The sequence below is a fragment of the Haemaphysalis longicornis genome, unplaced genomic scaffold (assembly GCF_048455015.1).
Source record: "Haemaphysalis longicornis isolate Haplotype H1 unplaced genomic scaffold, Haemaphysalis longicornis Haplotype H1 scaffold_4, whole genome shotgun sequence".
Taxonomy (NCBI): domain Eukaryota; kingdom Metazoa; phylum Arthropoda; class Arachnida; order Ixodida; family Ixodidae; genus Haemaphysalis; species Haemaphysalis longicornis.
In genome coordinates this window covers 99986154-100011597 of record NW_027526361.1, presented here as the reverse complement: position 1 = coordinate 100011597, position 25444 = coordinate 99986154, and the positions used below count along the sequence as shown (strand labels likewise).

The 25444-nt window shown below is 45.6% G+C and overlaps 2 protein-coding genes across 2 annotated transcripts in view; one reads left to right on the top strand and one right to left on the bottom strand.

Moving 5' to 3' along the window:
- Positions 1 to 4557: 4557 nt before the first annotated feature.
- LOC144179167 (protein transport protein Sec61 subunit gamma) lies at positions 4558 to 8862 on the bottom strand. Its single transcript, XM_077707409.1, has 4 exons — positions 8712 to 8862; positions 8408 to 8507; positions 8122 to 8224; positions 4558 to 4662 (listed from the first exon to the last, which is right to left on the bottom strand). The coding sequence occupies exons 2-4, from the start codon at positions 8499 to 8501 to the stop codon at positions 4653 to 4655; spliced, it is 207 nt and encodes a 68-aa protein (XP_077563535.1). The 5' UTR covers positions 8502 to 8507; positions 8712 to 8862; the 3' UTR covers positions 4558 to 4652.
- Positions 8863 to 9011: 149 nt separating this feature from the next.
- The window catches only part of LOC144179165 (uncharacterized), a 70082-nt gene continuing 53649 nt past the window's right edge, over positions 9012 to 25444 (top strand). Inside the window, exon 1 of the mRNA XM_077707407.1 lies at positions 9012 to 9332. The gene's annotated coding sequence lies outside the window, so the exon portion shown is untranslated. The remainder of the gene's footprint in view (positions 9333 to 25444) is intronic.

The window sequence follows — 25444 nt, the reverse complement described above, 5'->3', positions numbered from 1 at the left end:
CCTGGCAACTCTGTTTCTTTTGTAATGCAGCGGCATTCATACAGCCAACTTCCTCGATTTCACGAAATCTGTACATATCTACAGGCCGGTAACCGGAAGGAGTGTAAGTTCAAGTGCGTTTCAAGGAGCAAGGATTCCACAATGCTGTGGAGCACACGCGTTCCCGCACAGAGCAGTTAATCTTGTGGGGGCTGTTGCGAGGGGAATTTCCCCAATTGTGTAAGAACATTGTCCTTCTCCACCATATTTCTGGCTCATTTACAAAGCCGGATATAATGAACCTGGATAGAGTGAATTGTGCTACTATTTATCCAACAAAAACAAATCGGTTACGAAAATATATGAGAAGCATATTCATCATAACTAACTTCACATCAGATATATCAAACTTGGCATGCCTAGAATTGCCACAGAAATGCATGGTCTCGGAGCGGCGATTGAGATGCTGAGCCTCGCAAGGAGCGACGTACCGCCCGACACCTTCTGTAACTGTTGCCTACGCGTGGCACGCGGGACTGAACCCGCCGCCCACCCGGAGAGTCCGGACCAAGACGGCAGCATGGGCGAACTGTGGGAAGAGCTCGCTTACATTCCTGATTCTTTGACGAATGGAGTGTCCTTTGAGGTGCTATTTTTCAAGCCGATTCTCAAAAACTAGGTGCTATTTTTTTTCGAACCGGTAGTCTGGCAGAAATCTGGTTATTTTTTGTAAAGCAATTCCGAAATTTGGGTTTTTTGGGGTTAAATCTACAAATGTACCAAGTAATACTCGGTTTGTTTTGTCAGAGGGTATTTTAATTATTACGTGTTTCAAGCTGGTAGTCGTGCAGACATCAGAATTTTCTAGCAAATGCTCTGAAAAATTTGGCGTTTGTTTGGAAATGAACCAGTAATGACAGTAAAGAGCATTGGCAGTAAAGAGGGGCAAGGCATGCATTGCCAAAAATTTACTGCTTTGCTGTTCTGAACAGTGGCCGAGTGATGTTTTTGAGTCTGGGAATGCCCCAAGTGCCTCCTTTCCCTTTTTTGAGCTGGCAAGTTACTGATGCAAGGAGCAGGACTGCTGTGTTGCTTGTGTCTGGGATTTCTGGACTGTGAATCGACCCACTTTTATATTTTTCCACTCAGTCAATCAACAGAAGACTACAGCACTTTGTGGGCTTACAACGGAAACATCCGTAGGTCACTTTTTACACATGCCTATAAGAGAGTGAGAGAAAAACACTTTATTGAGTGTTCTGTAGTCTAGGGGGCTATAGGGGCCCAACAGAGCTACCTAAGTGCCAGGTGGCGACTTCGGTAGCTCTGTTGGCCAGGGCAGACTGCACCTCTAGGTCAGAGTTCCCCAGCACCTCCTCCCACTATTCTTCACAGGAAATTTGAGGGACAGTCTTTAGGTAATCCCCAAATGATGAGAGGAAGGGTGGCAAGAGCACTGCATGCAGGGCATTCCAGGGAGGAGTAAGTGAAGGTGGGTAAGGTTGGGTTTTGCGGGATTGGGGAAGATGTTTATCTTGGGAAGACACTGCGTGTTCTTGGAAAGGGCGAGTTGGGTACAAGCGGGAGGGTATTCCGACCCTTCAAGCTGAGGCACAACTTGAAACTGTACACCGGCATCGAACGGCTCGTCTTCTAAAACCTAAATCAATTCCTGCCGTACTAGCGCACTACTGTCACCAAACATCACCTCTGATACTATGTCCAGCAGAGCCACTGCCATAACACCGTCCACCGGCCTATCAGGCATGTAAAAAGTATTCACCCAGCACAGCAGACCAAGCCACCCCTCTCATCGACACACCAGATAGCCTTCAGGCCTACACTGATGCAGGGGTGGACAATGGCATCATCCGAACGAGCCGATATAGTTTGCCCCGCTACACCATCAATAAACCAGACGTGCATTTATGTTACGGAGGCACCACTTCCGTCGGTTTTAGCAGAGCTGGTCACCATCCGTGATGGCTTGTTGGCCCTTGCCTTTGTGTAGCCCCACCATCTCGCCCAGGCTACTTGAGAGAGATGGCATGTAGATAGTACACTGGGCATTACATGCAATGTGTACTGGATACTGAAATCGTTCGTGTGCCCTGTTCGCATCCTGTGAACCCGCTGTAGCACGCCCTACCCGACTTCAGACCCTGATGCTGACTTGGCTGCTCATTCTCCACAATGTACCCGCTCTTGTTTCTGGAGTTGACCCTGCAGGACACTCTTTTACTGTGAAAAGTCTATCTTCGGTGCCCTTCGCGTGCGACTGACCTTCCTGATGGCTTAACCTGCCGTGAGGAGGTCGTGCTCCTGAGGATTCGCCTGGGCGTCGCATTGACACCTAGTCCTGCAGTGACTTGTTCAATCTGCCTCTACTGCCCTGCCTTCACTGCGTAAAAAACGTTGGTCCACCTCCTGCAGACAGGTCCAGGACTCCAACCAACCTGAACCCGGCACATGGTATCCACAGGACATCGCCCAGGCCATGCTCCCGATATTCATCAGTGGTCGCATACAAGCACCTGTTGGGCCTTCTTGCTGAGACTGGTTTATGCAGTATTCTGTAGTGCATGAAGCCGCCTGCATCCAGTCACTTTTTCTCCCTATCAGTTTGTTTTTCTACATACAGTAGCCTCTCGATAAATGAAACTTCAAGGGACCGGAAAAAATTTGTGCGTACTCTCTCTCAATACCATTTCATGGAACTCTTAAGCACTTGAAGGTGAATGTAGCAGATCAAGAAAACTGCAAAATTTAGGCACAGCATTCACAAAGTTTATTTGGCTAAAAATGCATCAGTTTTTTTTTTTGTTGGAGTCCTTGCAACTGCATATTCCAAATCGGGATGTTCAGCAGCTGATGGTAATGGCAATGGGTCTGACAGGAAGTCCTCTTTTCAATTCCAAATATGTGGCGATGCGGAAATTCTAGTTCAGATTACTGAAACGTTTTTTACGTTATCTGTACTGTTCCGTTTAAGCGGCAATTCCGCTAAAGCGTTTTTTTGTTTATCGAGATTCTACTGTACATGTCAACATGCACCTTTCCGTTTCTTTGATGCCCTGTTGCAAAAGATGCAATAAAAAAAGTATCTACGGAGGGCGAGCATAACACTGCCAGTGTTGTGCACTTTAAGGCCCCCCCCCCACTTAACTAGCATATGGAGCCCTGGACAAAGGACACCTCCTGAACAACTTTAGCTAGCAATTAAGATCTTTACTCCTAGACTAGCACAAAGACAGTGAACGAAAATACCAGAATCTTTACTATACTCGGGGAACAAATGGCAACAGCTCATATACGGTATCGCTCCATCTAGGCGACGGACCCAGATGTCAATGGGTGCGCGTTTTGAAAGGACATTGCTATGAATGTGCGATATTGCGTGCCGAAACAGACTAGCCATTTGTAGATATCATTTAATCTCGGTAGGTGGTCTGAAATTGTATGCGTGGGGAGAAATGTAGTCATCTCCGTTTGTGGCGGAAAATCGAGGCACCTTACCTTTAAGTAGAGTACACATCTTGCACACCTGGAAATTTGACGTCCTCGGGAATCTGGGAGCCCAGTCGGACCATACATTGGCTCCCCATTATGACAGAAAAGTGAAATTTAAAATGAAGAGTGGCAAATTGGATTGTTGGATTAAAGCAAGCACGCAGACAAGCAAATGCAGATCTATTGGTGAACACAAAAAATAACTCGTGTAGGCAACGGGTTTTGAAGTCGAAAACCATGACACATTCACTGGGTTCACATTTAGCAGCATAGATCAAACGAGCCATCACGGCATAGAGATACGTTAATACATCGCATTTCAGTCCTGGTTTCAATTCCCACTTATACCCAAATTTACCCAAAAATGCTCACAAGTCCACACAAAATGCTTTTAAATTTTGGAGCAGAAAGTGAACAGCTCCAAGGTGAAATCTCAGCCACACCAGTGGCCAAAGCTCATCAGGGCTACGGGGCACATCTGGAAATCTAATGTGCGACAAAATATACATGCGGGCATTTCCATATCTGGCTTCCACCAAAAAACCAACCCTCAGTGCCAGGAATGGAAGATGCAACTAAAGCCGAGTGTATTATAGAAAGATCATAATATAAAATAGCAATGCTTGCAGGAAAACAAACAAACAAAAAAAAGAACGAGCTCAACGGCTAGCAGAAAGATTTTACAGTAGCCACACAGATAAGAACTCAAGCAACTTTAGCTGCACTAAGCTTACAGCGGACTTTATGCAAGAGTGTGGACAAGTCTGCAAGAGGACGCAGTTAAGTTTAGTAATGCTCGCGTTAAAAGCTCACAATTTAAAAATTTTAGAAAGACAGCGGCTCCAAGTGGCTGCTTTAAACATTATTGCTGTTTCAAGAAAAAATGACTCCTGTTAATGCACCAAGGCCCGAAACTGAAGTTTTGCAAGGTTCCCCACTGTTTCGCAGGTTATATGTAATCACAGAAAAAGGCAGTGCTGTGACATTAACACGCTGTGAATAAACTCGCTTGTGGATCCCGAAAAACTGCTTGCTGACCAGCCATTCAAGTGAGGCTGCACATACTAGTACAAAGGTAAAAGAACTTGTGCTCCTTTATTGAAGTGTTCCGTGGGGCAGTAATAATATACAGGGGTGGAGGTAGGGAGGCCTTTTGGAAGTCTTTAGGAACCCCTGAAAACATAAGAGCAAACAACGTCAGTCCATTTGCACACAGGGAAGAAAGATTGCACTGGCACAGCGCTTCCAAAGAAAGCTCGATCAAAGCTGGCACGGTGAGCAACTTCCACTAATTTATGGACGACGTTCTCAGCATGTGATGGAAAAATTTGTGGAGTGATTTCAACCAGGCACTCTTCGCACCAATGCACACAATTAACACCAACAAAACAGTGAGGAGATTTCAAATAAACCCAGCAACTTAGTCTTGTAATAAAATGCTTGACACTTTTTGGGGGTGTCACTTAAATGCAACATTGTCCATAAACGTGCGGAATCATGAGGCTACGTGCCCAAAGGAAATATTAATATAATTTTAGTGGAAGTGTACAAAAGTTGTTTGATTTTGAAATCCAGAAGTACAAGCAGGCCGGGAACGTTCTGCTTTCTCTAATCACCTAAGCAGGGCAATCCTCCCTATGACAACAGCTACGCATGCGTGATAACAGTCATGGCTACTGCTGAAGACTGGCCAGATGACCCCCGCAAGGGGCACAGTCAGAGTAGGTGCAGGTTCCTGTTTACAGTGCTTCAGCAAAAGGCATGTCTGAAACACAGGGAGGAGCCGCAAGATATTTTTGCTTCCCGGCGGGTAACAGGTAGAAACACATTTGTGCACCTTTAAACTAAGCTTAACAACAAAGCTTGTGTCACTCTAAGATCTTTACGGCTACAGTATGAGAAGTTCAGATTTTTCTGGGGCGACAGAGAGTCCCCAACGACTAAGGTATGCCTCGGTGCAGTCTACTGCTTCCTGGAGGCAATCCTGCTGCTTTCCTGTTGATCATCTGCTAGTCCAAAAAATTAAAAATGGCATGACTGAGGCCAGGGACGGCATTCAGCTTTTCGGGTAGCTTGATCATTGTGACGTTAAACAGCAAGGGCGAGATGACCGAGCCCTGTAGGGTGCCATACCATGGGGTTTAACGTGCTGAAGCTGCACCTGGGCTAAGAGGCACGCCGTAGTGGAGGGCCCTGGATTATTAATTTCGACCACCAGGGAATCTTTAATGTGCGTCACAATCTCGACCCACAGGCATTTCTGCTTTTTGCCTCCATCTCAAAAGCGGCCACCGTGGCCGGAATTAATTAAACCCGCGTTCTTGTACACTGTGCTTGACACTGCTGACTTTCGCTATTTTGCATCGTTGCAACAGTGTATCTTGTTGCACATGCGGGGGACAAATAAAGTATATGCCTCAAGTACTTCAACTGCTGTGCTGCCTGTTGCCGTGGTTAATAGGAGTTATTAGGCCCTGCTGCGACGTTAACAGGAGCTCCCGCAAAGTGCTTGTCATGTCTTCCTTGCTTTTGCATCTTAGTGCATTGCAAACTCGTTATAGTTTCCTGTGCAACAAAGACAAACATTGACATGTGCCGTATTTGTACGATTCTAAAGAGCACCTTCTTTTCTCTAAAGGTAGCCCTAAAAATTTATGTGCGCATTACAAGCAGGAGCAAAACCGAAATCAGCTTTAAAGTGCCCAGTGGCATCGCCATGGACACAAACATCCTACTCAATCCAATCCAAAACAACCTGTCAACACCACACGAGTAAATTTTGGCGTACACGTTCCTAGATGGGCATACTTTTTCCAGCTGTTGTGCATAAATATTTTTAAATTTTTTTAGAGTCTTTTTTTTTTCTTCAGAATTTTATGACAAAAGTTACCTGCACATTACAATCAAGGGCTCGGTAAGATGATGCAAATATGGTAAACAACAAAAAATACATTGAGGCATTGCAAAGAACCAAACCACGAATAAAAATTCCCAACAATGCCAATTTTTTATGTGTTGGCTGATTATGTCAGCGTGGTGGCAACAGCATATCGCCAATATCCAGTGTTTGACATGGGTAACATGTATTGTTGCCTCATTTGTACCCAATTTGTAACTAAGTCTACAGACTGTTGTGCCCAACAGTACAACGCCATAGGTTTTGCTTCATTTGCCTGGATTTCGAAATTTCTGTGCGGATTTAGTGATCTGTGCTGTTGTTTTTATGTATAAACTTACGAGGCGTACAGAATATACATATAACCCGATATGTATTGGCTAAAAAAAAAAGCACTGCGGGGCTCGCTCCTTCACATTTTGCTGTCCCAGCCCACTACTGCAGGGTTAGCCTAAGCTCAAATGACACACATCATGAGGTCAACTTGCTCACAGAATTACGGAGCTAACAAAAGCAGGGCTGTTCCAACACTTCCCATACAAAATAAGAACACAGCCGCTAAGTTGTTGCATTAGACTGACAGCTCTGTGTTGGCTCTTCAACTACTGATGTAATGTGCACTTTTAAAACGGCACATCACAAAGGAATACCGGTGTGCGCCCCAGACTAAGCTGAATTTGCAGAACATGATTTTCGTGTGCACCGATAAGACTGTTAGGCTTGCAATGAATGGCCCTGCCATGGTGACTGCTATACAACTATGACCTCTAAAAATGCCACCTCATGAAAGAACAAACTTTCTCTGGAAGGTAGTGTCACCTCTACAGCCATTAAAAAAAAAAGGGGGGGGGGGAGAGAAATAGCACCTGTTTACTGCACACAAGTCAATAAATTTGAACCTGTTATTTTTTATTCCTTTGATCTGGTGGCTGCTTTGAACTTCTGGTATTCTTGAGGGAGGGGAGCAGTGCAATTGCCTATATATTTAGCACAGCTGCCAATCCAGCCACTTCGAAAATTTGAAGAGCGTCAAGAAGACAGGGAGGGGCATGACTTTTTGTTATGGTATGCTTATTTCAGTATGGTGTAAGCTTAAACGAGGAAACTGCGATGGCAGAAGAGACCAGCAATACAAGTTTCAAAGTGAAATGAAGCTGCATTATCTCATGTTCCCAACAAACTGATGTTGAACCAATAGCCTAGCAACGGTGAGAAGAGGGCCTTTCTTTTCGAAACGATCGCTAGAGGTAATATGGTCCCTTTTGGGCGAGATAGCACGGAAAGACTGAATGGGAATCAGGGAGGCCCCGAATAACTTGCCTCAGAGATTTTAGCACATTGAGGTCTCATCACTTGACCTAACCTACAAAAATTCATGTTTTGCGATAATCGTTCTGATGTTTCATTTATGCTAGCTGAGGGTTGGGTTCATCTCCCTTGTTGCAGCCCTTGCTGCCTCTCCAGCTTACACCTCGACCACATCCGCAAGATGAATTGGTTGTCAAGAGCCTCCAAACTAGTTTAATCAATTCGCTTGTTTTTTTCTTCTTCACAATTTCAAGGTTTTTCTATATTAGAACCCCGAAACGTGTCAGATATACGATTCCCTGACCCTTTTGTGCAGACACCGGGACACGATTTGAAAAGTGTGATTAGTGCCAAGTCACCAGACACCGCGGCACGCAGCGCACACGGTACGTGTACTAGGTTCAAACGCTGCAGTTGTATGCACTTACACAATGATGTTGTTGATGGGGATGTGTATGAGCTTGACGAAGAATCCAATAAATCCCATGATGGCGAACCCAATCGCCGTGGCCATGGCGATCTTCTGGAACTCTGCGGTAAGAAAAAGTAATGGCAATTGAAGGCAACGAAAAACTGGAGATTTCCGCCCACAGGTGTTGCGACGTTAATTTTCCAAGGCTAAACATAATGGCTATATCATGACAGCCAGAGTAATCATGCAGCTTTCCAATACTATATATTAGCAGTTACGTCGTGCCTACGAGCATTGCGTACCCTTGCGGTCCGGCTTTGTGCAGCGTTTGATCAACCTGATGGAGTCCTTTGACAGCTGCTTGAAAGGGTCGACGAATGCCATAACCTGATCCATGGCTACCTGCAACAGCGCCAAGAAATTCGATGTATATTTACCACTGGAGAGCAAAGAAAGGTTCAGAGTTGTCACGCATCCAGGTCGCTGAGTATGACCCCTTAGTGAAGTTTCCTCAAAGTAAAAGAAATAGAGCACTAAAATAGACTGAACTGCATTTCTTCGCTATCCTCGCAAAGAAACAAGTACTGAATAAGTGGCAATAGTTACCTCTGGTACGTGGGCGGGCTGCAGCCGTCAGACAGACCTGAACACCGCGTCGAGTGCGCGTCAAGCGACCTCAAGCTCAGCGCTGGAAAGAGCTTGCCGACCCTCCGCTACACGGCTGTTGCGTTGGTGCCACGAGTTCTCCACTCTCGTTGCCAGGTGCGCCGCTCGGCAACGACGACGTGCATTGTGGGAAAGTGGACGCGCGCCTTCGTTCGAGAGTAACCCGCAGTGCATTGTGGGTAAACGAGCCATGTTTTTACGGTTGAATGCAATGTTGTACGCGAAATAGTAGCAAACAAGATTTTCGCTAATCCGTTTGTTGCCTAAGGTGAAGACACTTCTGTGGGATTTGCTGCGAGTGTAAATCAAGACGTCTTGGACCGCGGCGAGTGGAATTTACGCCGCCATGTTGGGCGCGGGAGGTGCTGTGTTCGGCTCTCGCGCTTTTGCTTTTGATCCGCAGATTTTGACCTCGTAGTATCACTTTAGGCCCAGGTGTTGTGTTAATTTGACACCGATTAATTTCACCTTCATGTGAAGACAACGTTGCACCACTCCCCAGGACGCCTGGACTGCCTTCCACGGAGTACCCGATGAAGCCAGAATACATCGATGCGTGAGGTACGATCTCGAGTCAAACGTCGCTTCATTTCTGCGTCGACGTATGAATAGGCTTAAGCGGTTTTAGCGAAGCATTTATAAGTAGGCCTATATTACGTATTAATGGAGATCACCTCCGCGACTGCTTCTCAGATTTCAGCGGCTCGCGTATCGGTGACAGCAACGAAGCTGCGTTGCTCGTGCATCGAGTGAACGCTGTGAGGGGGCTTCGGGGTTCGCCGAAACGTAAACAGTGATTTGTCGTTCGATATAGGAGCGCAAACACGTAATCGTTTTAAGTGCAACGCCGGATCGGCGCTGACAAGCCTGTCGGCGTCTGCGGCGCGGTTGTTCTGGGAGCTTTTATTGATTGCTGTGGTGGGGAAAAAAAAAAAAACTGCAAAAAAAGGGGCAGTCGAGGTTAGAGACCCTATGTAGTGGCGGCCGGCCGCGAACGGTAGCACATAGTAACCTTATCGAGGTGGAGGAGGAAGCGCTTGTTTGGCGGCTGGCTGCCAAGTGCGACCGTTTGACATTACCACTTCGTCGCCTGACTCATTCGCGGCTTGGTTGGTCGGCTGGAAGCTGGTTGGCCGCTCGAGCGAGCGTTACTCGCGCCGACATGTGGTGCTCGCGCTGTCCGAGCGCGTTTTCGCTTTTGAAGTTTTGGTTTCGTGGTGCGCGTGTGGCTATTCCTCGTTTTGTAATGTTTATTTTTGACTGCGGGCAGTAGTGAAAAGCTGCGGCCGTTTTTTTTTTTGTTTTTTTTTCCCTCTTCCTCGAAGCGATCGGCCTCCGTTAAAAAATAAAACGGACGCTGTTAAATTGCAGTCTCGGTCCGTTTAATGCGACGTTATTCGCCTGACGCGTCAGCGAACTCCCGTTTTTCGCACTTTGTTTCTTGGAGCACTGTTGCTAACGTCAGCACTTTTCGCTTCTGTTTCCTGAGCGGGTGTTGGAAGGTAGGAACGCTGAGCAAAACGACCTATGATTATCGCCCCATCCATCAGCCGTGGTTGTCTACGCATCGGCGTTGCTGTGAGCTGCGCTGACTGTGCAAACGTTCTCCATTACTTTTTTTTTGTTTACTTTTACGCACCGCAAGCAGTGTGTAAATCAATGGAAATGGCTGTTGATGCTACTATGTTTTGCTTCGGCGTCCTCTTAACGATGCAACGCAATCTTGAGAGCCTTGGGAGATTACTGTGGATGTCGCTAAATTTAACATGGGGGCTGAATCGGGAGCGGGGAATCTGTCATCATCATCACCAGCCTATCTACGCCCACTGCAGGGCAAAGGCCTCTCCCATTAATCTCCAATTATCCCGGTCCTGTGCTAACTGCGTCCAATTTATCCCCGCAAACTTCTTGATCTCATCTGCCCATCTAACTTTCTGCCGCCCCCTGCAACGTTTCCCTTCTCTAGGGATCTACTATGTTACCCTGAATGACCAACGGTTATCTTGCCTTCGCATTACATGCCCTGCCCACGTCCATTTCTTCTTATATTTCTACTAATATGTCCTTAACACGCGTTTGTTCCCTGACCCACTCCGCTCTCTTCTTGCCCCTTAATGTTACATCTATCATCTTCCGTTCCATTGCTCGCTGAGTTGTCCTCAATTTAAGTTGAACCCTCTTAGTGAGCCTCCAAGTTTCTGCCCTGTAGATCAGTACCAGTAAGATGCAGCTGTTATACACTTTTTTCTTAAAGGTCAATGGCAGGCTGCCATTCATTATCTGAGAATGCCTGCCGAATACCGTCCACCCTATTCTTATCCTTCTAATCATCTCTGCCTCATGGTTGGGACCCTGGGTCACAACTTGGCCTAAGTAGATATATTCGCTTACCACTTCCACTGCCTCGCCACCTAGCTCAAACCGCTGTGCTGTCCCGAGGCTATTGATCATTACTTTAGTTTTCTGCATACTAATTTTCAGGCCCACAGTTCTGCTCTGTTTGTCCAGTGCGGTAAGCATGCTTTGCAATTCATCCCCCGAGTTACTTAGCAAGGCAATGTCATTAGCAAATCTGAGGTTACTGAGGTATTCTCCATTAACCCTTACTCCCACATGTTCCCATCCAATGTTCTGAATACTTGTTGTAAACATGCTGTGAATAGCATTGGAGAGATTGTCTCCTTGCCTGACACCCTTCCTTATAAGGATTTTCCTAATTAGACCGTTTCCTAATTCGATCTTTTGTCTCCTGGGAATTTGTATTATGTTATAAATAAGCACATCGGTGCCTAGTGCACTTCAGTGCTGTGGAACTACAGGCGAGCAAAGCACTTTTCAGTGGGGTCTACCTTAAAGGGACACTGAAGTGAATTTGTCAAGCTCCCGTTTTTGCTTGCACTGCGTAGACTGGCTCAAATTAGCACACTTTTCATCGTTTATCCGGTTGACAAATCGGTAATTATTTTACAAAGCGCGAAAGAAGAAAAACTACCATGCGCGGTTTGCGGCGGCCGCACCAACTAAGGCTGTGACATTGAGAGGAGGGGCGCCGTGATTGGACGATGCCCAAGGTTAGCAATCACACAAGTTTCGGTTTCGGTTTCGGTTCTGTAAAACATAACCAATGGCTTTGTTGGATGGGCATTCCCAATATCTCAGTAATCATCGTACCGCACTTCTGCCATGTTGTCGGCTGTAAAATGCACAAGATAAGCCTCCCAGGACGGCTTGTAGTCGTAGCATTCGCTAGCCGAGACCTACGCAGTGCATGAACGCCCTCCGCGTACCCGCAGACGCCCAAATGTCTCCCTCATGCCTGTATAGTAAAAAGCGTGTTCGCACCAGGCCAAGGGTCTGTTCATTCTGGCCTGTGCCCACTGCCTGCAAGCAATCGGTGCTTATGGCAACAGCACGCCAACGAGAACTCGCTAGCGCGCCAGTGCCAGCCTGCGCGTGTTTTGTGAGCTAGTTTGTGTAGCCATGAACGTTGCGGCCCCAAAAAAGGTGAACTCAATATAGAAAACATCGGCGGAAAACAAAAAAGTTAACTTACAAAAAAAAAAAAGCACGTACCCGCGGGGATTCAAACTCGTGACTCGCAAAACATTTGCGGTGAAATCCTAGCGCCCCAGATCGCTAGGCCATGGAGCGGGACGCGAACGCCTTGCTAATATAGGGTATATATTGTACAACCGGTTTACACTTTTATTTAGTTTCGGCATTTCAAGCCGCTTAGGTGACTATTTGTTGTACTGCGATCGTGCAGTAAGCGTCGCCCGAGTTTCCACAGTAGCTCACGTCTAGCAATTGCATTTCGTAGACGGAAAAGCGTTCGCAGATGCGTAGTCGTGCTGCTGACCGCTGTGCTTGTTCGCCCAGCGCAAAGAAGTGCTTCCCGCGCCCTAGTTTTACGCTGTACGGTAAAAATATCAGTTGATTTTATTTCCTTAGTACCTATATTGACTTCGCTGACTCTTCTCCCGCCTTCAAGAGGCCTTATATTTTCCTACTGGCGTACCAGTCAGCGAAGCGTCGCATGTGCAGCGCTTGTGTGAAGCGACCTTGACTTGGAGCTAGATACAGTGTACAAACAAACCAAGTAAAGAAAGGCACATTCTTCCATTCACAAACGTGTCCTGGCTTCGTTTCAACTAAGCGAACGAATTGCGACCAAGCAATTTTTTTTTAACCTCCTTGATTGCGACGACCCGCCGGCGGACGAGACGCTGGGCCGACTGACTCTGTCGGCCGGGGAGCCGTGCAGTAGCGCAGCCGTGGCGCAGCCAATTGCCAGCTCATCCCCTCCTGACGTCACACGAAAACGCCACAGAAAATGGGCGAGCGTAAAGAGAGGAGGACAGCGTTTTCGAATTAGTTTTTCTACTAAATAAAATGGCGTAAACGCGCCTAGAGTGGTCGAAACATGGCCTGGGGACTCCGGACTACAATTTGCGCTAGTAATCCCGCAATGTTTACATATCACTTCAGTGTCCCTTTAAGCACAAATTTAAAGCGACTGAAATGCTTAGTGTAGAAAGCAAGAAAAGAGATCAGGGGCAGCTAGAAACACAAAAGTGTGTGCTTTCCTACGCCATCTCCTTTTCTTGGCTTCAGTGAAAAGGGCACTGGGATATTTACAAAAAGAATGTGTGCCCCCTCTCTCTTCGCAAGAAAATGCCGCAATTAAAGCAGGCCGGAATGCGTACTGGGTGCCCCACACAAAGGTGTCCCTCCCTTTCACCTAAGAGAAGTCACGCATTTATGTTTCTTGGTGAGGCTCTCTCGCTTCGTTGTGTGTGTCATGCGAATCTACAAGGAACAAGTGGGCCATAATGTGCTGTCCGTTATGTGCATGAACTTAAGCGTAGTTGCATCCCAACATATTTTGAACCTTACCTTTAAACGGGCAGCGAAGTAGATTTGTTGGTGCTGCATTGTGGAGTTGAACTGGCATGAACCTTTATTTCACTGCAGAAAAAAGTTGAGCTCGGATGCATGGGAATAATCGGATGACCTTTTTGTGGCTGCCTCATCAGGTAGTGTGGTTGCACCTAACAACAGCATTGAAGAAAAACACTTATGTAATCTCCACACCTTGGAAATTTCAGCGTAGGTCTGTTCGATGGGTAATATCAACATGTTGATCAGTTTTCGCAGCTAATAGCAGCTTTGTTTACATGATGTAAATGTGTATTCCCTATCCGTTAAGTGCTGCCCTCAAGAACTTGTGGACGTGTTGTCACAGCCAGTGTCATCAAGTTGGCAAAGGAAGCAGCATCCTTTCTTTGAAAGAGAATGTGTATTTGTATAAAAATTCAGAACAAGATCTGTGGGCCCTAACCTTATAAAGTGTTGAGGCACTATTCATAACGTTCATCAGTGTGCTTTTTCTTCAGAGCAGTTCATCTGCAGAAGTATTTTCTACATACCACTGAAAGAAATCTGTATTATTTCTTTTGCCTGTTTTTCATCGTGTGTTAACGGCAGATGTTTATGTAGACTAATTTACGGGTCTGTACATTAAGAGAAGGTTGGAAGGCCACGGGGCAACAGCTTGGTCCACGGAATAGTGTTCTTATAACTCTTATAACTGGTACTGGTTCATTGGGGAGTCTTTGCCCACAAAAGGCTGTAATGCCCTGTGAATTAGCTGCATGCCTAGTTGTTCCAAGTGTCTAGTTGCCTAAAGCTGCCAAACACCTCTCAAACTGCAGCATTGCTTGCTTCACTTGCGCAGTTCTTTCATGTGTATGCACAAAAAATACACGAGGATAGCCACCGGACACTGCAGTTTGCGTGTGACTCCAGCGCCGCCTCTCGCCGCCGCTTAGCAACTCTGGGTCGGTGGATGTCGCGACGGCCGTTCAGTGCACGTAAAAACACCGCGCTGCGTGCGGTTCCGACGTTGTGTGGCGGAAGTTTTTTAAGAAACATAGTTATAATTGCAAGTTGCAGGGTCCAAACGGATAAAAAGGCTGCAGGAAAGAATTAGTGGCAGCGCCGCTACTGCTGCACGAAGGACAGCGACAATCACGAAAGGCAGCCTGACATCGTTCTGTACAGGTTTCTCGCTCGGGCAGCCGTGGGAGAATAAGCGTCGCAAGAAATGATTTTAGCAGAAAGAAAAGTCGAGGAAGTAAGAAAGTCATGACATTTTTTGTCAGAGGAAGGAGTAAACTTATGAGTACGATTACCGTTTATGCGCAGCGCAGGCACGAAGGGCCGTAAAACTAAAACGTTTGCTTTCAGTGTTCATACACATCACGCGCTGCGATGAATCGCATGCCGTCGTAGTAGTTGCATAACACAAGGTATTACTGCTTTCGCCACTATTGTTTTATCAGCAGTAACCTTTTTTTAGCGACATTCACGGCACCGAATGGATACCAAAAGGCGGCACAAGAATATGTATTCACAGCACTTCGCGGTGATGCCAAAAGCAATGTCAAGACGGTCAATACGCATCACGCTTACTGCCCTACTTAGTTCCCCGAAGTGTACATAGTTCGGCCACGCATTTCAAGCGAGAGCGTGGAAAGCTATCAAAGGCAAGGTTGCATTCACTCGCGCTGACTTCTTTAATGCGTTTTGCGTACTCTGAAAGTTGAGGTTATTATTGTTTAAGCAGAGGATGGGGAGGAGAATTCTTTAATGCGTTTTGCGTACTCTGAAAGTTGAGGTTATTATTGTTTAAGCAGAGGATGGGGAGGAGGAGGAAATACTTTTTTGGAGAATTCCGAACGGCCTGAACGAACTGTATCACAATTAGCCGCTAAGGCGACTCTAACATTACTCACAAGGTAGAAGCCGAAACTAAACGGAATCTTCGTAAAGACAACCGCCGCTCCGCAGCAGATTTCGAACTGTGTGGAACTGCGTTTACTTTGTCAACAGCTAATAACGTTTGGAATGCGTTGTTAATTGGTGACAACACCAACCGAGCTGAAGAAGGGCAACCGAAAAAGTAACTGCAGTGTGGTTGCGTGAACAGAGGAAACAATAACACAAACACGCTTCTGTCGTGGAGCGCCGTTGTATACGCTGGCTACTGACCTGAATTGGCGCTGTAAATAACCTTCCCTTTGTGAGAATGGGACTTCGCAACGATGTCTGTCCCGTCAATTTCTTTCACGGCGCACACGCGCGCGGGAACGTACAATATCTGTAACTTCTCGCGCAATCGAGGCCGACAGTAGTAGTTCAACCCCGTAATTGTCCGGAAATCGCACAGAAGCACTTGAGACACGGGGAAACTATTTGCCAGAACAGTCTTCAAGGTCGAGACACCTTTCAAAAACAATTGCAGAATCGCAAAAACAAACCGAGAGGTGCCGAATATATGAACGCGCGGCCGCCGTCTGCCTCTCACCGACCCGAAGTTAGCTCAAGCTTCCGCGGGGCAGCGCTGGGTGTACTTTTTCGTCGCGCCCTCTGAGCAGTGACCGGTGCCTATAGCCAATTTATGCTATGCTGACCCATGTGTTGCTCGTGTGTTGGGCAGCTGGTGTTGAACGTTTGCTGCTATGTCAAGCCTGTCTTGAAAGAATGAAGGGCCCGGGTTTTCGTGTACAAAGGCAGTGCATGGCCTTCAAGCTTGCCCATGTAAAGATGTCATCACACCGGTGGGAGGTCTACACCAGACTGCTTTCGTATAGCCTGGTCTCCGTTGTCTCCGAGAGCTTTTCACCAGGTTTTAGAAACCTGTTCAGACTCACCGCAGTGGCTATGGGGGTGTGCCACTGACCACAAGGGCGTGGGTTCAATTCCTGGCCATGGCGGCCGCTTTTCTGATGGCGGTGAAAAGCAAAACCGCCTCTACGTTTAAGATTTTGGTGCTCATTAAAGATCCCCAGGGGTTCTAGATTAATCGAGAGCCCTCCACTAGGACGCGCTTCGTTGCCCAGGTGGAGATTCAGTGTGGTGAACAGCCTGCAATCAATCAATCACTCAACTTTTTCAGAGGTGGGGTTCTATGCCTGCACATCTTCAAAATGAGCTTCTAGTGCGATGTCAAAGCACATTTTTGGAAGCAGAGTAGCCTCGTGGGAGAATACGAAAGACAATGCAAGTAGAAAGTGCAATCTACTGCTTAGGAAGAAGTATGACCTAGGTAGGCTCGAGTGATCGAAAACTTCGCTGTCTTTATGTCCTTCGTTTCTTGAAGCAGAGAGGTTCATAGTCAGAGTTGAGTAGTATTCTGGCAATGTGGGCTAAACTGCTGCAAGGCACACAGGACTAAATGGGTGTAAGGTGTGGGAGGAGGTTGATTGATTGATTGTAGGGTTTTACGCGCTGACGCAACGCAGGCGATGAGGCGCGCCATAGTGGAGGGCTCCGGGTTAATTTTGACCACCTGGGGATCTTTAACGTGCGCCGAAATCTCGTACACACGGGCGTTTTTGCTTTTCGCCTCCATCAGAAAAGCGGCCGCCGCGGCCGGGAATCAAACCCGCGACCTCGTGCGTGGGAGGAGGGTCATTTCTAAGGTACTATTTATCATTCAAGGTTACACCACTTGGTATGGATATAATTTTGTCCTGATGGGAAAAGCACTCCTTAATTTGTTTTGGGAATGCGAGATTACAGCACAGTTTACGGTCATTTTCCGGAACCTAGTGGGGCTGTTAGAATGGCTGTGGAAGTGACATGTCACGCAGGCATTTCGCATCTGCGGTTTCTATACCAGTGAATGGGACAGAGCTGACTACATTTATGGTCACCTTAGCAGTGAAATGGGGAAAAGTCTGTCTTAATTATCCTGCTGCCACTGGGAAGTCAGCTGCATTTTAAATTTCTGAGGAAACTTTTTTCCCCAAAAAAATATGCAGCACTCGAGAATGTGATTGAATGCCCTTCCCTAGAATATCAGTCTTTAAAAAGTTTTTGCATGCAATGCTTACAAGAAATGTTATAAAATTAAAATTTTTCTGCAGTCTTCAAGAGGATTGTTGAAAAATGTGCCAATAAAAAAACCAGTGATGGTTTAAGTAAATTCAAAATATACATTAGGCCAGTGTTTTAAGAACACCCCCTAGAAAAAAAATTGCGCTTCACATGTGTTTAGGTTAAAAAAAAAAGTTGGCACTCGTGGTGCTTCATTGTGCAGTGAAGCCTACCCCCTATTTCCGATGGTGCGGTTTTAGATGGCCCTCTTGAAGAAATCTGACGGTTGCTCATTACTGATGGCTCATGACTTAAAGGAGCCATGAAGACAAAATACAAGTTTGTGTTATTCGAAAGATTTCGTGTTTTGTAGTGCCTCCAGCGCTTGTCCGAATGCAAACGATGCTTTATTCACTGAGAAATTAATCAATTTAAGTTACAATTTTGATTTTCCCGCTAAATTGTGTGTTTTCGGGGTCTGCAATGACATCACAGGAACCGACCACCTAGGGAGGTCCCTTGATTCCTGCGTCTGCTGTACAGGGTGGAAACACGTATATGCTGGCGCCGGCATTTTGGTTTGCTCGCTCGCCGCCAAAGCAAGTCATTGTATCAAAACCACGCTAAAATTATCGCAGTTAACTGGCAAAGTTTGAATCATCGTATCTGTTTCGTGTTGCTGGGTCTCGTGGGAAATGAAAAGAACAATGCGTTGAGCACGTTGACCCAATTGCAGCCGCACGGGACCGTTTAAAGGGTGTCTCCACCCTGTACGGCAGCACTGGTATCCTGGTATCAAGGTACTCGCGCGTTTGTTTACGTTATTGAACCTAGATGGCGCCACCATACTCTGGCAAGCCGTTTCCTGCTTTTTTTTTTTTTTTTTACTGTATTTAAATCTGGCTTGTTTTTATTCTGGGAGAAAATTATTTCGTGAAACAGTGCTCGCTCGAGAAATATGGTTCGTTGCGTCAATCAATCGGCCAGTGTCGTCTGAGACAACCCCAAAGCCCCGCAGTTCTGTGCAGCTAAACAAGCATAGTGCGCGCAGTACCAACAGCAGTACGCATCAGTAGTTCTATGTTTACATGTGCCTTCGTAACTTACACTGTTTGTTCCACCATTCTTACGGCTTTTAAGAGAATGTGCCCTAAATTAAGCACAAATAACTCGTTCAGCAAGCTTATAGGCTCAGCCTAATTATCGTTTGCTTTTTCCGCCCTCCGCCAATCCCAGAGCTGTCACATGTGACATCATAGGTTCTGTTGTGGGAAATGAGCTAGTGGGTCGCATGGCCATTCCCTTTTTTCCTAATTATGTAGCTTATTTGAGCGAAGTTTACGTTAAAAGTGGCATCAGTATGATTCTAACGAGGCAATCTTTTGAATGAACCAAACTTGTATTTTCTCTTCATGGCTCCTTTAAGAACCTTCCATGGACTGGTGTTTCATGTGTGGCGGGCACAAGATTCCTGGACAATAGTGCTTGGCCAATAACTCTGCTTGCAGTTGAAAACAAAACCAGTGGCATGTGCTTGCTGATGGCTCTGCCATTTTATTATGCTTTAGGTTTTAGAGCTTTCACTTACTTCTGACTTGAAATTGAAGCTTGGTTGCAGGAATGAAATGCAGCTTGCCGGAATTGAGGCCAACGTGCTTTCACTGGGGAGCCGTCATGCAATAAAGATGGTTCAGTAGCAAAAGCCTCCTGCTATGCAGTGATCCCTAAATTTTTCCGGAAGAAGCAATGCCGACACTGTTGTGGATTTAGTCAGAACGGACAGATTTACTGAAAACCACTGCTAGACCCCTGAAGATGCCCGTGCAATAAAACAAAACTTGCTAGTGTCACGCTGGCCTGATTTGAAGAGCTGTCCTAGTACAAATTGATATCTGATGACTGAGTGTTATCTTTCAACTTGCATTCGGAACACTTATCACTAAAATAGAAGCAAATGCATAAAAAGGACGAACAGCCTGCCTTTTTCAGAAAACCAGTATAGACATGTCAATGCAGAAATGAAGCTGAAACTTCATGAATGGTTTGCCAGTGGTTCTAATGGCGTTCAGGGTTACGATAGGACCTTCAACAACACGCACAATGGCAATACAGCTGCCCGGAATTAAAAATTAACTTCACTATCGGGTGTCTGTCAATATCAAATGATTTGGCCGGTCAGGTTACAACTGTCAGGACTCATCATGCGATCTGCCGTCAATAATTTGATCACAAAAACCAAGCACTGATGCATTGCAAATTACAATATGAGGTACGCTTTTATTTTTTTTCTGAAGCAGCATTGCTCAACGAATGCACCTAAATTTCTTATTTAGTTATCACGTTCTTGTCTCATAAGTGAAAACAGAACTGATCCTGAAAGGCCATTTTCTGAGTTTAACCACCAGATGGCTTTGTCTTAAAGGGACACTGAAGTGAATTTGTCAAGCTCCCGTTTTTGCTTGCACTGCGTAGACTGGCTCAAATTAGCACACTTTTCATCGTTTATCCGGTTGACAAATCGGTAATTATTTTACAAAGCGCGAAAGAAGAAAAACTACCATGCGCGGTTTGCGGCGGCCGCACAAACTAAGGCTGTGACGTTGGGAGGAGGGGGCACCGTGATGGGACGATACCCAAGGTTAGCAATCAAACAAGTTTCGGTTTCGGTTCTGTAAAACAACACGTTTGACATCCGATGGCGTCGTTAAATGGGCATTCTCAATATCCCAGTAATCGTAGTACCGTGCTTCTGCCATGTTGTCGGCTGTAAAATGCATAAGATAAGCCTCCCAGGACGGCTTGGAATCGTAGCATTCACTAGCCAAGGCCTGCACTGTGCATGAACGCCCTCCGCGTCCCCGCAGACGCACAAATGCATGCGCTTTTCCCCCATATTTTGAGCTTGCCTCACTCATGCCTGTATTGTAAAAAGCGTGTTTGCACCAGGCCAAGGGTCTGTTGGTTCTGGCCTGTGCCCACTGCCCGCAAGCAGTCGGTGCTTATGGCAACAGCACGCCAACGAGAACTCGCTAGCGCGCCAGTGCCAGGCTGCGCGAGTTCTGCGGACTAGTTCGTGGAGCAGTGAACGTTGCGGCCCAAAAAAAAAGATGAACTCAGTATAGAAAACATCGGCGAAAAACTAAAAAGTTACCTTATAAAAAAAAAAGAAAAGAAAAGCTTGTACCCGCGGGGATTCGAACTCGTGACGGGCAAAACATTTGCGATGATATACCTAGCGCTCCAGACCACAGGCGAGAGGGCAGCAGGTAATGGAAATATAAGATATATAATGTATAACCAGTTTACACTTTTATTTAGTTTTAGTATTTCAAGCAGCTCAGGTGACCATTTGTTGTATTGCACTCGTGCAGTAAGCGTCCCCCGAGTTTCCACAATAGCTCACGTCTAGCAATTGCATTTCTTAGACGGAAAAGCGTTCGCAGATGCGTAGTCGTGCTGCTGACCGCTGTGATTGTTCGCCCAGCGCAAAAACGTGCTTCCCGCACCCTAGTTTACGCTGTACGGTAAAAATATCAGTTGATTTTATATTCCTTAGTACCTATATTGACTTCGCTGACTTTTCTACCCCTTCAAGAGGCCTTATATTTTCCTACTGGCGTACCAGTCAGCGAAGCGTCGCATGTGCGCTTGTGCAACGCTTGTGTGAAGCGACCTTGACTTGGAGCTAGATACAGAGTACAAACTAACGAAGTAAAGAAAGGCACATTCTTCCATTCACAAACGTGTTGTGGCTTAGTTTCAAGTGATCGAGCGAATTGCCATGACCCATCGGCGGCCGACGGACTAAACGTTGGGCCGACCGTTGGTGCCGACTGACTCGGTCGCGGAAGGTCGACGAGCCGTCAGAGCCGTGCATTAGCGCAGCCAATTGCCAGCTCCTCTCCTGCTGACGTCACACGAAAACGCCAAAGAAAATGGGCGAGAGTGCAGAGAGGAGGACAGCATTTTCGAATTGATTTTTCTACTAAATAAATTCACGTAAACGCGCTCAGAGTGGTCGAAACAGGGCCTAGGGACTCCGGACTACAATTTGCGCTCGTAATCCCGCATTGTTTACAAATCACTTCAGTGTCCCTTTAAAAACCCCTTGGCACAGTGAAATTAGACATTGAAATTATTGCTCAATATGATTGATGTTGAATAGGCACAGTAGTGAAAGAGTTGAGCATGTTTATGAAAAGAACAGCGAGAAAGAACACGTAAGCATAATGTGAATGCATCTGGCAACTTCCACTGAATGCGTATTTTTGAAGACGTTACTCGTAAATGTTAGAAATAATAAATGTTAGAAATAAATATCCCTAGTCGGGCTGCATTGCCAAAACTGGGAGTAGAATTTGTTTCATTTTTGGTTTCGATCAAATGGTCTGTATTTGTGTACAAGGGCTGTGAAAATATTTAGGCTTGTTCAATTTAGTGTTTGTTCTTGACTCTTTTGTTACCTCAGGAAGTTGAACAATTTTTAAGGGTCTAAAAAAAACATTTTTTCTGGGTTAAACTTATTGGTTAAGCACATATTGTAGTGACGAAAAACCAGATGATTTAACGCCATTTTCAACAGCAGTTTTAATATTTTTTTCATAGATCATGATTGCAATATCAAATTCAAAACTTTTGTCCATGCATCGAAGAAAATAAAATAAAGGAAGTTGCGAATAACAAACTGCTAGTAGTAGAACAAATTTAGAATATACATTTTGCAGGGGGGTTGTGGTTTGCAGAAAAGGAAATAACCATTTGAAAAACCTGTCGTAGAAAAAAATTGATTTGCTCCGAACAGTTTGTCAGATATCAAAGAAAATGCTAGCACTCGTGGTGCGCACACCTTGTGGTGAAGCCCAACTTGTATTTGAATTTCAAATTTTGCAATTTCGGATGGCTCTCTGGAAGAAATCTTATGGTATTACATCATTAAAGACACCAGTTAGTTCCCACATGATATAAAAACACCTTGTCAATGATTGTGGCCAGCACAAGATTCAAGGCAAGCAAGCAATGAGATGTAATGCACTTGGAGTTGAAAACCAAACTCAGCGGTGGATGCTTGTTGACGTTCTGATTGTTCTTATCTGTCAGAACTTTCATTTGCAGTTTATTATCATCTTCTGACTCACTGTGGTAGCCCTGCTTGCAGGAACAAGGTGTGCTGTGCTAGAATCATGCCCAGCAAGCTTTCACCAAGCAGCTGTTGCACTAGGAAGAGAGTTCAGCTCTATGAGCCTTCTACATTGCAGCGCCACCTGACGCTTTTGAAAAGAAACAATGTCAAGCCTTTTGGAGACTTGTCAAAATAGACAGTTCTAAGAAGCGACACTAAACCTCTGATATACCCTCGTACAGAAACGATACTGGCCCATGAACAGCTGGCGGTGTTCAAGGCCGATTAGAAGCACTCTCTGCGTCAGAACTGATATCTGACGACTTGGTGGTATCTTTTGACTTTCAGCTGAAGCTGTTATCGCAGAAGTAAGGCGGGAGTATCTAGAGCGGCGTGCATTTTTCGAGGAACAGTAGTGGGGGATGGAGACGCCATGGAAAATTGGCTTGAAGTTGGGTAACTGCGTAGTAGTGCCAAATATGAATTTCGAAATGCATGAACCAACTGAAACTGCTGGAAACTGGCTGAAAATGCCAGGTCCACTTGTTAGACATGCGAGCGACCCTCAGAAGTAAGCTTTGGCAGAATAAAGCCATCCTCCGAACCAAAGATCACTAGTGAATAGCTGGTGTCATTTTCAGGTAATTATCACCCCTCAACGTGGTCAGATTGCAAAGCTCACAACATAATTTGATATTTGACTTGCTAGGAGCCTCTTGATAAAAAAAAATGATGGTAATGCAGCACAACCACAAATGGGCATGCTTTTTTGTCAACTGCAGCAGCCATGCCACCTTTCGTGAAATACACGCACCTAAGCTGGCAAAAAACGCCGTCAAAAATCTCAGTGTAGCCGGAGCAGGAAAATTTTAACTGACTCTAAAAGTGTAGTGCCTACACCATGGTTTTAATTGGTGATTTTAGGGTGCACATAGGGTCGTTCCACGCCAAATGTCCCGGAGAATTCGCTCGACCATCTCCGATTACACTCACATTTACCATTTCATTTGAAGCAAAGGCACTCGCGCGTAGTGGCACTAAATTTGACATGCACAACTGTACGCACTGCTGCTGAAAGGGATAAAAAAAATTTATCGCTTACAACAAAATTTACTGCGATTTATTACACATTTATTGCATTATTACGTTTATTACATTATTAAATTTACACACCCTAACTTTGTCGCAACTGGATGAACTGTTTGCCACATATTTTTGCCTCCCTGCCAGGTATACTTTTTGACAAGGTTCTGCTATAATAAGGTACAAACTGAACGTCATTTTTATTTTTCTGTCTTATTTTCAGGGGTGAGACAGCTGCGCATATTGCGCAGTTTTGATAAAAATTTGTTTCCCTGCGCCAGGCTGCTCCAAAACAGTCTGAGAGCCAAGGATTTTAATGCCCCGTCAGTTTTAGTGGGGAAAAATTCTTACTGACGGCATACTTTTCCAGCATCTTCAAGGTGTTGTTGTTTGTGAAGGTTTGAACATTCAATAAAAAAAACGCATAAAATGGTCCCCGAGATAGCTTTTTCTAAAGTCACAATGTTGGGTTGCACATGTTATATTCTGCGAGTTTTTTAACGTTTTCCCATCGAAAACCATTATGAAGTCCTGTAGAAGAAATACTTATGTGTTTGTGTACTGAGGCGACAAACTACTTGTGCAAGTTGATGAAAAACAGCAATTTTCGGAGTGCCGGTTCTCCGGAACGCCATTACTGGGCGCCGCCATCTTGGTGTGGTAAAGACTGGGAAACATGGCAGGCAGGTGAAGCAGTTGCTTGTGGTTCAGGCAGAGTGCTCTTCGCCGATCTCTACTGTGCTTTTGGTTATCTAGAGTGGCTGGATTCAGAGAGCTTGCGAGTGGTAGGAATGGGACGATCGGCACTGCAGAACTGGCGGCGCAGGCTACATCGCCGCAGGGACGGGCGCTATTACTGCACGCTATTAAGAACAGAGAGTTCTAGTATAGCGTTTTAGCTGTGGCGTTAACGTTTGCGCGCCGCAATCACAAACCGATAGCGCCTCGTTGCGCGACGGTTAGCGTGCCCGCTAACGCTATGGGCGCGCTAAAGCGGTGCTTTCCGCTATACTAAAACCTCTCTAATGGTTCATCTATCTGAAGTGAAATTTAATGCCAAAAGGGAGGTGGCTAAATACCAACGTTACTCAAATTACGATCGTAGTGAATGTGCACCTTGGGGATTGAAATGGGAGGTCTGCCGGGGTGCAACGACTGTCACCTCGCTTTGAGCAACTTTTGCCGTGGATCTACGCTTGTGCGTAAAGCCGAGTGTGGAATTACAAAAATAATAATTTCGGCATTGACATGATAATAAAAATGCCTTTCATTTGCTTAGTTCTTCAATTCGATATTTTCAACAGGACTCCACGCTATCTATGCATAAGGCCTAAGAATTTAAAAATGGTGTGTAAAAAGGAAGTGCAGTTCGTATATTGTGATACTCTGGTAGAAGAAACTTTATTGAAATGCTGTTTCGGTGTTATGAACGTTCAAAACCGATTAAAAAGTGCACTTTTCCCCCAGAGTTGCCCAAAATTTGATTTTGCAAGCTCCTAAGGTGAGATAATAAATGTCGATCTTCTGTTCCAAATCGAGGTTCTTCTGCTCCAAAATCGAGATTTCGCTGCTCCAAAAACTGCTCCCA